Source organism: Staurois parvus, unplaced genomic scaffold (assembly GCF_062004578.1).
Source record: "Staurois parvus isolate SC_StPar_1 unplaced genomic scaffold, SC_StPar_1.0 ptg000564l, whole genome shotgun sequence".
Taxonomy (NCBI): Eukaryota; Metazoa; Chordata; class Amphibia; order Anura; family Ranidae; genus Staurois; species Staurois parvus.
The window spans coordinates 8,373,630-8,386,152 of record NW_028318360.1 but is presented as its reverse complement, the minus strand read 5'-3'; the positions used below and the strand labels follow the sequence as shown (position 1 = coordinate 8,386,152).

At 40.8% G+C, this 12,523-nt stretch overlaps 1 protein-coding gene across 2 annotated transcripts in view; it reads right to left on the bottom strand.

Annotated features, from left to right (window-relative positions):
• The window catches only part of AFAP1 (actin filament associated protein 1), a 228,393-nt gene that overhangs the window by 34,990 nt on the left and 180,880 nt on the right, over positions 1-12,523 (bottom strand). For both annotated transcript variants that reach the window (XM_089691578.1, XM_089691579.1), the window contains exons 9-11: positions 11,869-12,021; positions 8,651-8,862; positions 7,270-7,415 (exon numbers count right to left, since the gene is read on the bottom strand). In XM_089691578.1, coding sequence (XP_089547704.1) covers positions 7,270-7,415; positions 8,651-8,862; positions 11,869-12,021 — 511 coding nt within the window. The remainder of the gene's footprint in view (positions 1-7,269; positions 7,416-8,650; positions 8,863-11,868; positions 12,022-12,523) is intronic.

Genomic DNA, 12,523 nt, shown 5'->3' with positions numbered 1-12,523 from the left:
TGGGAGGAAACTGGAGTACCTGGAGGAAACCCACGCAGGCACAGGGAGAACATGCAAACTCCAGGCAGGTGGTGCTGTGGCTGGGATTTGAACCAACGACCTGAGTACTGCCAGGCGGAAGTGCTAACAACTGAACCACTGTGCTGCCCACATGAAACACACATGTCCACTGAACATTCTGTATTATAGGATTTAGTTTGAGTATTGTTCCAGATATATTGTGATGACATAAATGCATACATTCTACGCATGTTTTTTACCTGGAGGAAACCCACGCAGGCACAGGGAGAACATGCAAACTCCAGGCAGGTGGTGCCGTGGCTGGGATTCGAACCAATGACCCTAATACTACCAGGCGGAAGTGCTAACCATTTAGCCACTGTGCTGCCCCTATCTACCAAGACAGTCCGGAACAATGAGAATCACCAGAATGCCCCCATCTTGATGCTGCCAAGTATATGAGGAAGAGGTTTTAAGGAGAGAGAGAGAGAGAGAGAGGAACAGCATAGATCAGGGTCTACTAAACTCACTGCTTTTGCCAGGAGATCTCTGTACTGGTACTTTGTTACTGAACCTCAAAGTCAAGAAGTCCACTTTTAGTGTCCCCCACCTGTGACACCATTCATGTCTGGGTGTAGGAACTGCTTGAGGAAGTCTGCTTGCCAATGGACAAGGCTGCAAAGTGAAGTTCTGCTCATGGCAGAATCCTTTCTACTGCTCTTGCTGCTGTGAGACTTGTGCTGTGGTAAGAGGCAGTATTTTCTGAGGTGCTGGTGATGGTGGACTTCCATAGTGATTTTTTTAATTTATATCTTTCAAGAGAGACTTTTTATTTCTACCTGAAATCATTAGACTTTTCACTTTTTTTTAGTTTTTTTTTATTTTATTTATAGCGCCGTACTTTTTCTGTGTTATATGGTTTATGTGCCAACTGAAAATTAATTTCAGTTGAGACTAAGAATTATAGTTTTTATAGCAACAGACAATGAATTACAATCAAGCAACTGGATCACTGCAGATACTGTAAATGTGACATATCAAATGATCACTTTCAATATTCCAATGGTTAAACAGGCAGACTGAACAGTAAATCTGATTTTTTTTTTTAAATTATGCGTTTATCTAATATTAAATTGACCAACAACTAAGCAGTATCACGGTCTACCGAATTCAAAATACAGTGAATTGAATGGGTTATTAAATATGTCCTAACCCTGCCTAGTTGCTGGTGTTTCTGAAGTTGCTGGTGAATCTGATGCAGGTTGTGCAGAGATTGGACAATCAGTGCCGTGTAATGTATGTGGCCAGCTTTAGTATGCGCCCCTACAGCCGAATCAGCCGACAGAGCAAGCAATCCTGCCATAAGCCTTCAGATGTTATCAAGCAACTCGGTAAGAGATTTCCGGTAATTGCCAGCTGAGCTGAAAAGGGATTTTCATTGCTTTTGCAGGAATACAGGAATAAAGGTGACCTTTACATATACACCTGGAGTTATTATTTCAAGAGCACCTGTCTTCTACAGAGCAGCAACCAGTTTGTACACTAAACTAGTGTTCGCAATGATCAGTTTACATGAAATGATATTGTGCGCTCTGTTTGCACTGGGGAGCAACAATCATATTTTGGGGCTTCTAGTAAGAATTTATCTGCTTGCATCAAGATGTGAATATTATGTATTCAGTGAAATATGCAAGACATTCTATCCACTGAGGAATGCGCACGTATCCACCTACCCATAACAGGGTGGGGAACATTAAGTAAAACACACTGTCTGCACCAAAATGATGAGATCATATAACCAGTAATAGTGTGAGCAAAAAGACAGCCCATTCTGTGAAATAAGATGGTTTATAATGACGGTGCCAGGTATGCGTGCAGAAATCTGAATCCCTACATGTGGCACTTCTCCCTCCTATCAAAACTGACCAGGGATAATTCCCACAATGCAACCGAGGCTGTGCACATTATGAACCCACATGAGCTATGATGTTAATTATGACATGGGCGCCAACAAAACGTTGCTCCTCCATAACATTTTAAAGCAAGTAAAACTGGTGAAGGGTTGCCCCCAATAAAAATAAATTTGATGGGGGTACATTGTGTAAAAAGGGACCCCACCTCCTACAGACCCCAACACTGCATCATAAACATGGCTGGATTTATACTTCCTGTTGTCCTAGGCCAACTCTCTGTCCCCATCTCCTACCCAAGTCAACCAGCTAACCATATTCATAAGAAGAAAAAAATGGGATTATTAAGGTGCAAGACATTATATATATATATATATATATATATATATATATATATATACACATACATACACACACACACATATATATATATATATATATATATATATATATATTGTAACAGTGCAGAGCCCTGTCACAGGATAAAAACAGGTAAAAGTGGTCTGGTAATGGACACAGGGTCTGCACATGTGTGAAGTACAGAACTGCAGAGTGTAGATTTTGCGTGGAGAAAACTGCTGTTGCAGGTTTGTCTGGATTTTGATATTTCTGGATTGGGCTCCATAGTTTGGAGATTTCAAAGTGCCTTGGGAGGGAAGACCCATACCAGCAGAGGTACTGCTAACGAGGAGTAGCCAGGAGGCTTGGCAATTTTTAATTTCTACTTACAACTGGAGAAGAACCCCTGTGTGGGAAAGCTTGTTTTGGACTTTTGTGTTTTTGTTTCTTAACTTTTCATAAAAGTGGGCTACCTGAAAAAAGAATTTCTGACTAGCGTGGACTCACTTGGAAAGCATCTCCCACTAGAGCTAATCATCGCCCATGTCACTATATATATATATATACATACACACACGGTATCTCAAAAAAGTGAGTACACCCTTCACATTTTTGTAAATATTTTATTCTATCTTATCATGTGACAACACTGAAGAAATGACACTTTGCTACATTGTGACGTAGTGAGTGTAGAGCTTGTATAACAGTGTGAATGTGCTGTCCCCTTTACAGTATCCACAACATACTGTAGAATGCTGTGGTGCAGTGATCTTGACATGTTTCGACTGTAGAGGCTTCCTCAGGAGATATATATTACCACATCAAAGTAACAATTAAAGCAAGATAGTTGAAGAGTAAACCAAAAATTTCTTCTTGGAGAGTAATCCCGGCTAACGATCAGAACACCCCCAAAAAGGTTGGTATCTAGTGAGCCACAGGAGAGACAACCAGGAGTAATGCCCTATCAGGTCTATCAAAAATTTTATCCAAACCCACTTAGGGCTGAAGCTGGGGAAGCAATGGTTAGATCCCAACACCACCTGGGAATAATACAGGGCAATCTTAGAAGAAAACCTGTTTGAGTCTGCAAAAGACTTGAGACTGGGGCGGAGGTTCACCTTCCAGCAGGACAACAACTCTAAACATACAGCCAGAGCTACAATGGAATGGTTTAGATCAAAGCATATTCATGTGTTAGAATGGCCCATTCGAAATGCAGACCTAAATCCAATTGAGAATCTGTGGCAAGACTTGAAAATTGCTGTTCAAAGACGCTCTCCATCCAATCTGACAGAGCTTGAGCTATTTTGCAAAGAAGAATGGGCACAAATTTTACTCTCTAGATGTGTTGGTCTATCACATAAAATCCCAATAAAATACATTTACGTTTTTGGTTGTAACATGACAAAATGTGGAAACTTTCAAGGGGTATGAATACTTTTTCAAGGCACTGTATATTATCAGTCTGCAACCACTACAGGAGGAGGATATGATAATATGGGATTTAGTTCCCTCACACTAAACACAAATAAATCTTGGATATTTGGATGAATGTCTTCAAGGGTGTAGTACTGAGGTTAGCATGCTACATAATTGGAGGGCATGCCAAAAACTGACTCATTGTGAGGGGCTTTGTTTTTTAATACCTTAATATGATTTTATGTAAAAACTCTTGGATAGCCCTGCTGCATGGCAACTGAATCCCTAAACAGAAAACAACAGAATCATCACATTTTGTGCTTCATAGAATTCAACAAACATTTGTGAAGACACAGAAGCAGTAGACATGGTTTTCACGGGTTTATGATCAACAATTTTGCACCTCCATTGAATTATGTGCATTCTAAACACTTACCTGTCCTGGTTGTCCTGGGATCCAGCGTAGTCCTCACCCCAGGCTGACATTTTTAGTGCCACACTGTGCTGTCTGAATGGTCCTGCAGCCTGCTGGGACCTATGACACATCCCAGAAGGCTGTGGGCAGTGAGGGGAGGAGCACCTAGGCAATCCAAGGGGAAGAGGGAGCAGGTACTTACTGAAACTACGTAACCCCCCCACCCAAAAAAAAAAAAATTCCAAGAGAAGAAGAGGAGGGGGGATGAGGGCATATAGCAAAACTTCCCTTTTAGGGTGAAGTTTAACTTTAAAGAAACCCTGTCATTAACTTAAAGACAAATGCAGATAATAGGAAAACAAATACTTAATTGTTAAGTTACAGTGCTTTTGCTAAAAAATGTACCTGCTCCAGGAAGAGTCAACTCCTCAGCATAGCCCCCTCCATCCCTGCATTACATAGCCCTCTCCTCTTCTGGGAGTGTCCAAATACTGTGCTGGCCCAGCTCCTCATCCCTTCTCCCCACCTTCCTATGTAACCCTTTATGACCATAAGGGGAGGATCGAGGAAGAATATAGGGTGGTAAGTGAGTGACAATTCTGAGTCTGCTGGGGCTGATGATGCCACATCCAAGATGGCGGTGCTGAGCAGCAGTCTCAGGGCTTTTGGATGTTTAAACAAGGGGTGTTTTTACAGTAAATAACATTCATAACATATGTGAAATGCACATATAATCTTATAGGAGGGTTGCTGTTAAAATGATCTGGTGATAGGGTCTCTTTAAGATGATTGCCCCAGCTTATTTTTCTCTTTGATTTCTTTCCATCCACATGGTTATCTTTGTTTTTCATAAAGTGAAACTTTATGCAAGCAAGCGAACAAACACTTTAAAGCGGTAGTAACGTGAAAAAAAAAAAAAAAGAAGAAGATTTCCCCTCTGCAAGGCAATGTTATAATATGCTAGTATGCATCATATACAGTCAGGTCCATAAATATTGGGACATCGACACAATAATTCCTACACCGTTCACCTGATTTGGATGTAAATACCTTCACATTAAAGCTGACAGTCTGCAGTTAAAGCACATCTTGTTCGTTTCATTTCAAATCCATTGTGGTGGTGTATAGAGCCAAAAATGTTAGAATTGTGTTGATCTCCCAATATTTATGGACCTGACTGTACTAGCTCATTGTGAGAGACTTACCTTATAACGAAGCCCTCCAGCAGCACGCTGTCACCGCTAATAGTGCTTCCACCTTCACCCGGTCTTCAGGTTTGCAGGCTTGAACTCTGAAGGGACCGCATGAATATGCATTCCCTTCAGAGCACATGCACCGGTGACGTCACCAGCTGCTGCTCACTGGATTATCTCCTAAACGGAGCACATTTAGGAAATATTAATTTTACCTACATGTGAGCTTCATTATAAGCTTCCCTGCAGGTAAAAGTACCAGAAACTAGTTTACTGCCGCTTTACGTACGTATTTTACCTGCCATACTACATAGCCAGAGAAAGACTATTATTTCCTGTGTCACCTGTCTGCTCACTGGACAAATGTCATATCACTGTACAATTAGTAAGCTGCTAGCAGAGAGGTGACTCCAAAAGCTCTGCTAGGACATAGAAAAGTCATTTACTTGACAAATATTTACTGTTTTATTCGCAAATCTGAATTTGTAATTCAGTTCAGCTCTCTAGTGATTTACACATCTCTGCCACACTGCACAGCCAGGCAGATTGCCCAATTTTCTGGCTGAACAATTAAAAAGCATCATAATTTCTGTCCAACAAGATCAACTTTAAGATATCTTACCAATATGCTTTATGCCTCTCATTTCTTCATTCACTGACATGTACATGTACTATGGTTACTGAAGTCTCCGCTCTTCTTACAGCATCTATTGGAGATGCTGAGTTATTAGTGCCCATGCAGCCGGTCCAGGGATTTGAAATCACCACTCTTCTCTCTCTTCTCTGTGCAGCGCTTTTGGGGTGGGCCAGAGAGATTCAGTGTTCAGGTGCTGACCAATCAGGATTTCTCCAGTCCATCCTGGAAGCACTGCACATAGAAGAGGGAGAGGAGTGGGGATTTCTAACCCAGACCACTGGACCGGCTGTATGGGCACTGATGGCTCAGAGTCGCTGGAGGTCGGTACAGCGGGGACCTGGGTGTGGGTAAGGTGTTAGTTCACCTTTTCATTTTTGCTGCAAAGGTGAACTAATACTTTAACCATTTAAAAGAAATGCACAGCTACAGTATATGGTGTTCACCCCTAAATCAAAACCAGTGGCCTTTTTTGCCATTGTCCCCCAACTGGTCAAAAACCAAAAAAAAACAAAACAAAATGCAGTTTTAGTTGCATTGCTCAATTTAAAACTAGAGTTGTACCCCGAAGCCCTTATTTTCCTCAGTCTTCAATGCTGAATGAAATTCACTGTGCACGGTGGTTACACCTCCTTGGGGGGTTGGACCATGATGCCCTGCTTTCAGCCTGGAAGACTGAGGGCATACTGTGAATGCAGGGCATCATGGGTCAGCTCCCTGAGGAGGGTGCCCCCACAAATGTTTTATATAGAGGGCAGCACTGAGCTGCTCCAGGATCTTTCACTCTCTATACACTGCTCCATCTGTTTAAGGGAATAGTGTTATTATTTCCTATATTCTTCCAGTTCACTCCTGGCATTGCACAATCATTGTTAGATACATTCACAAGTGAATGTTTCACATCCATGACTTCTAATAAAGCCCCAGGTTGCTCAGAGACAAAGGGCTAATTTATAAAGCCTAGGGGATTCCAAGAACATTCTTCTTCATTAAATCACCCAGATCTGCTTATGATTACTGGTAATGTTCCACAATTTTACAGACTGGCAAATGTTGAGCCAGCGAATGTTAAGTAACAGAAAGTGACAGGCAAGTCTGCAACCAATATGTGGAAGAACCGCTGATCTAAATACTGTAAATCTTTATTCCAAAGGACCAACATCTATTATTGTAACATCACTTACAAGCTCAGAGTAGGTAAATGCAATTGATGCAAGTTTATCAGAGGAGGAAAACATGACTTGCCAGAAACCACGAGGATGAATCCTAGTGACTATTGCCTAACCTGGCTTAAATGGACAGAACTTGATGATCATCCCACATCTATGGGTACCTTTATCATGTAATACATCAATTTACCAGAAAGACTGCTTGGCAGTTTGTATGACATTGGCAGTGGTGTCCACATCAATGTAGTCATAGTGCAGGGCTCCGGGGTCCGTAGAAGAACCAGTTTCAGCCAATAATATTCCTATCCACCGGCCCATATCTTCTGAAGAAGTCGCCTAAAGCGCCAGAAAAGAAAGTAAAGAAAATAAGTTTATAACACAAATATGACAATTAATTACTCAGCAACAAAGGTCTTTTGTTATAATTTGTATCTCATTAAGCACTACAGTTGAAAACCAATAAATTATGCTCCTACAAAAGTAAACCAGGATTACAGCATCTCCTACAAAAGCCTTTTGAGGTCCCTGGTCTGTCCTTAAAAACCTAGCAGTTTGCCTTTTTCTTTAATGGCTAAATTTTGCAATTTTTTAATCTGCCTTTGGCACTTCCCCACCGTGAAGCCATAGGATACTTAGTTTTTCAAAGCCAAAGAGTAAAAGCAGTCCAGGTGTAAAGACGAAAAAAAGCACACCAAGCCAAATTTGTGTACATAACTGAGCCCTGCCAAGAACATCTAAGCAGACAAGTGTAGATAGCCAAGCCAAACCTTCTAGTAAATGCTAGAAATGCCAGACCTCCTGCCAGTAGGCACTGCAGTTTACACACTTTTCTAGCTGCTTGTTGTGGCAGGCCAGTTCTTTGCGCCTGCTGTAGCACCTGAAGGGAATGGACATATAGGAGTTGATTTACTAAAAGCAGTTCACTTTGCAAGGTAAGTCACACTTTGCAAGGAAAATTTCCCATAGCTTAGTGAATGAGGTGAAGTTCTGCTGCTCAAGTGCAAGCAAAAATGTCTTTTTATTTTCCATGCATGTGGTTGGGCATTCTTTACAAAGTAAAATTTCACCATATTCACTAAGCTCTGGGACAAATTCCCTTACAACGTAAACAGTCTATTTGCCTTTAGTAAACCAGTCCCATAGTTTATTTAGCTTGAAGTCTGTATCCTTTCCCAGCACCATCTGTTGGTGAATATCACATATGTTCTCAGAGTTATCTCCACTCCAACAGACAGAGAACAACCCTAGAGGAGCTGTGTAGTGCTGCTGACCTCAGTGAAGGGTTGTAGTATGGTGTCAGAGGGAACCCTGGGTATTGATAGTTTGGGTATGAAGGCCTGTTGCTTTCATAATGGAGGAACAGTGTGCTCTCGTGTTCCTGTGCATAAAAGCTCATAAAAAATTGTGACAGTTAAAAATAAAATCTTTCCTTGGCTTACATCACAAAGCTTGTTTGATGGTTTTCTTTTATTTAGATACTAGGAGTGTCAAAGGCTCTAAGAGTTAATACATGAAGTAACTGAAAAAGGATTTAACTTGAAGCACCCTTCAACAACCATGGAGGTGCTCACCTCCAGCACAGCCACCTCTTGCCCATTCCGCAGAAGTCGGAATGTCAGTGGGTGTTTAGAGTCAAGACCGGTGTTGACTTCGCACCCTCGAAGAGGTATGGAGACTATGTGTGTTTTCAGGTCAGTCCTGTCCTTGTGGAATATGAGTTTGTGGTCCTTCACCCGACACCAGCGTTCTCTCCAGCGGTTGTTGCTTAGGACATTTAGATATCCTGTAATGAAACAACAGTATTTATTAAAAAAAAAAGTCAATTACCTTTATTGCCCATATGCAGAAGACAGGGGTGTGTGTATATATATATATATATATATATATATATATATATATATATATATATATACATATATATATATATATACACACATACATATTTACACACACACTATATATATCTAGGCAGTATTTGGAAACCTCTGCAGATCTATTTTGGGAAAGAAGCTATTAACTGGACTAAAATTTTTGAGAATCAGATCTTTCTTCCTACATCATATAAGAAGTGCAGAGAGTGTCTACTGGACACATAGGGGTTTATTTACTAAAGCTGGAGAGTCCAAAATCAGACTCCCTTCTGCATAGAAACCAATCAGCTTCCAGGTTTCATTGCCAAAGCTTCATTGAACAAGCTGAGGTTAGAAGCTGATTGGTTTCTATGCAGAAGGGAGTCTAATTTTGGACTCTCCAGCTTTAGTAAATAAACCCCATAGCAACAGGCACTCATAGGATAGATAAAGAAAAGCTATATTACATGGTAATATTGTAAATGACTAGGAAATGAAAATTTTCAGTAAAAAACACACTAATGTTAATTTTAGGGCACACAAATAATATACATTTTACAATTTTTGGTAAAATATAAAAGACGAGGTTACACCAAGTAAAGAGATACTCAATATGTCAAACCTTAAATTTGCATGCACCCAGGAAATGGCAACAAACTTCAGCACCCTATATTTTCCAAAGCCAATGCTTTAAAAGCCCCCTATACAGTTGTGCTAAAAAAATTGCATACCCTGGCATAAATCATAAAATTTTGATAAATTGATATTGAAAATAATAATTAAAAAAAACTTTTATTTAACAACCTCAATACTGGGCACTTTTACCCCCTTGGTGCCCAGGCCAATTTTTAGCTTTCAGCGCTGTTGCACTTTGAATAACAATTGCGCGGTCATGCAACACTGTACCCATATGAAATTTTTATCATTTTTTTGAGACAGATAGAGCTATCTTTTGGTGGTATTTAATCACCACTGGGGTTTTTTTTTGTGCTAAACAAATAGAAAAAGACCGAAATTTGTGAAAAAAAAAGTTTTTCTTAGTTTCTGTTATTCAATTTTGCAAACAGGTAATTTTTCTCCTTTGCTGATGTGTGCTGATGGGGCTGCACTAATGGGCACTGATAAACACTGATAGGGGGCACTGATAGACGGCACTAATGGGCACATATAGATGGCACTGATGGGGCTGCACTTATAATCAAGGCACTAATAATCAGTGCCCCGATTATCTGTGTACATGCCCCTGTCACACTTGCCGGTTACCGGCTCTGCTCTTCTGCTGCTGTGACAGCGTGTGAGGAAAGTACTGCTGATAACTGGCAAGTGTGTTTACATTGTGATCAGCTGTGATTGGACATAGCTTATCCCATGATAAAGGGGCGCTGTGATTGGCCATTTACTGCCATATGTGATCAGTTGTGTCCAAAGGACACAGCAATCACACAGTGAGCCAGGAGCATGCCACAGGGGTCATGCGGGGGGCGTGGTTCTGGGAGGACGCCCTCCCGGCACAACGGAGTTGCGCTATAGCTGTCTTTCGGCTATAGTGCGGTAAGAAAGTGGTTAAGGATAGTGCTCATATGAAACTATTCATTATCGCATAGTTGTTTGGCTCCTTTTTAAAACATAATGATCAAAACTTTCCATCCCCTGGAATGTTTGGCCTTGGAAGAGACACACAGGGTAACACACACGGGTTAAAATGGCAATTAAAGGTTAATTTCCTACATCTGTGGCTTTTTAAATTGTAAATTGTGTCGGTGTATAAATAGAGATACCAGAAAGAAGCCTTTACTGCGCCAATGCCACAAAAACACGCAGTTACAATATTCCAGGCCTCAAAATGTTTTTTTTTTAACTTAACTTTTTTTTCATCATATCATTTGTGATTTTTTTTGGTAACAGGTTCTCTTAAGGGTCCATGTACACTGGGCATAAAAAGTGCTGCTTATACAGGCTTTTGGAGTTGTTTTCTTCAGCCTGTATAAGCAGCTCTTTGTTGATCTATGTGTCCATGCACATTAGAGAGTTTACAGGCATTTTCGCAGAGAAGCATTTTCAGCCAGAGAAAAAAAAAACCCCAAAAAACAAGAGAATGGGATTTTTCAAAAGAGCTTTCGGGCAGAAAAAAAATCCTTGACAAGCATAAACGTGGTGTTTAGGAATGTTCAGTGTTTTCAAGTGTACACTGAATATAGTGAAAATGAGCAGAGGGGAATGTTTTGCAAAAAATTGCTTATAACAGCAAATGCTCAACTCTCAAACTCTTGTGCAGTACAAACGACTATGAGAATTTTTATGCTGCTTTTTCTGGCATTTTTTCAGCTACCAAATGTGCATGGACCCTTAATGAGACATCTGGGGTACAAAAGACCCTGGATGGCTCACTTGTGTCCCAATAAATATCAAACTGCAAGTTGGCTGAGGAAAGTAAAAGGGGATCCCGGATGTGATGTTTTACATATCGCTTCCAGGTCAGCAAGAAGAAGAGGAGAGCAGACACATGTCCGCTCTACCCGGTGGCACCCACCATGCCTGCCCCCGATGCACTGATGGGCACTCGCAGCCCAGGATACATGGTGGGGGTGCCTGCTACCGGTGGGGTTTGGATTGAAAGCTACATATTTCAAGATTACATTCATCTGTTATGGGGGATTTTAATGATTAGATTTACAAATACTCTAGATGTCCTGAACAAGGCATGTAAAATATGTTGCTGGTTTCCTCTCTGCTTTGAGATCATTGGGAGGCAATATGCCAAAATACTTTTGTAGGTTAAGGGTTCTCTCAAAATACAGGAAAGGTTAGAGCGGGAAAGAATGGGGTCCAAGATGCTGCAATAAGTCATTCAACTGGAACTTTAATTTAGACCTCTCCTATGCATATTGAAATGAACCAATAAAGAGGCTTTTGATTCCGATTTCTATCGAAGGACTCACCACAAGTTGGGACGTCCTCTTCCGCCGATGACGTCTGCTCATCTGTACTGGGCTTCTTCTTCCCTAGACCAATTATTTTGGTTATCTTCTTTCCCGTTACTTTAGTTACTACACCTTTTGTAGGCTCAGCTTTTGAACTTTTTTTTCTTTTCACTACAGCAGAAAAAAAAATTATAAAATATTCATTATTGCACAATATACTCTACAATCTACAAAACCAGTAAGACCTTAATACCAAAGTGATCTATAGTCAGTGTTTTGGGATCGCTCATGCCAATGCTGAATTTAGAGGCTACAAAGTTAACCCCAGCACTTACCATATGTTTTGTCAGTGTTCACAGCCTCCAGACTCTGACTAAAGCTGGTCAGAAACACTGGTTCCTGATGAACCAGCCAAAATTCAATCAGTGGGTGGCCCTGCCATGTTCCACAAAAGTCGACTGTTCAATTGACTTTTGTTGAAGGAGCTCACTGGAAAATGTTTGGAGGAACAGCGGCTGCTTTCAGTCAGATGCAGCTGCTGTTCAGGTTTTCTGATGGATGGTGTCAGCAGCTTCTAGAATACAATAGCCTAGCAGGGGGATTCATCCATCCACATAATTTAGTGTAGATGAAGGATCAGCTAGATTTATTTTGTTCAGCCTGCAGGCTGAAA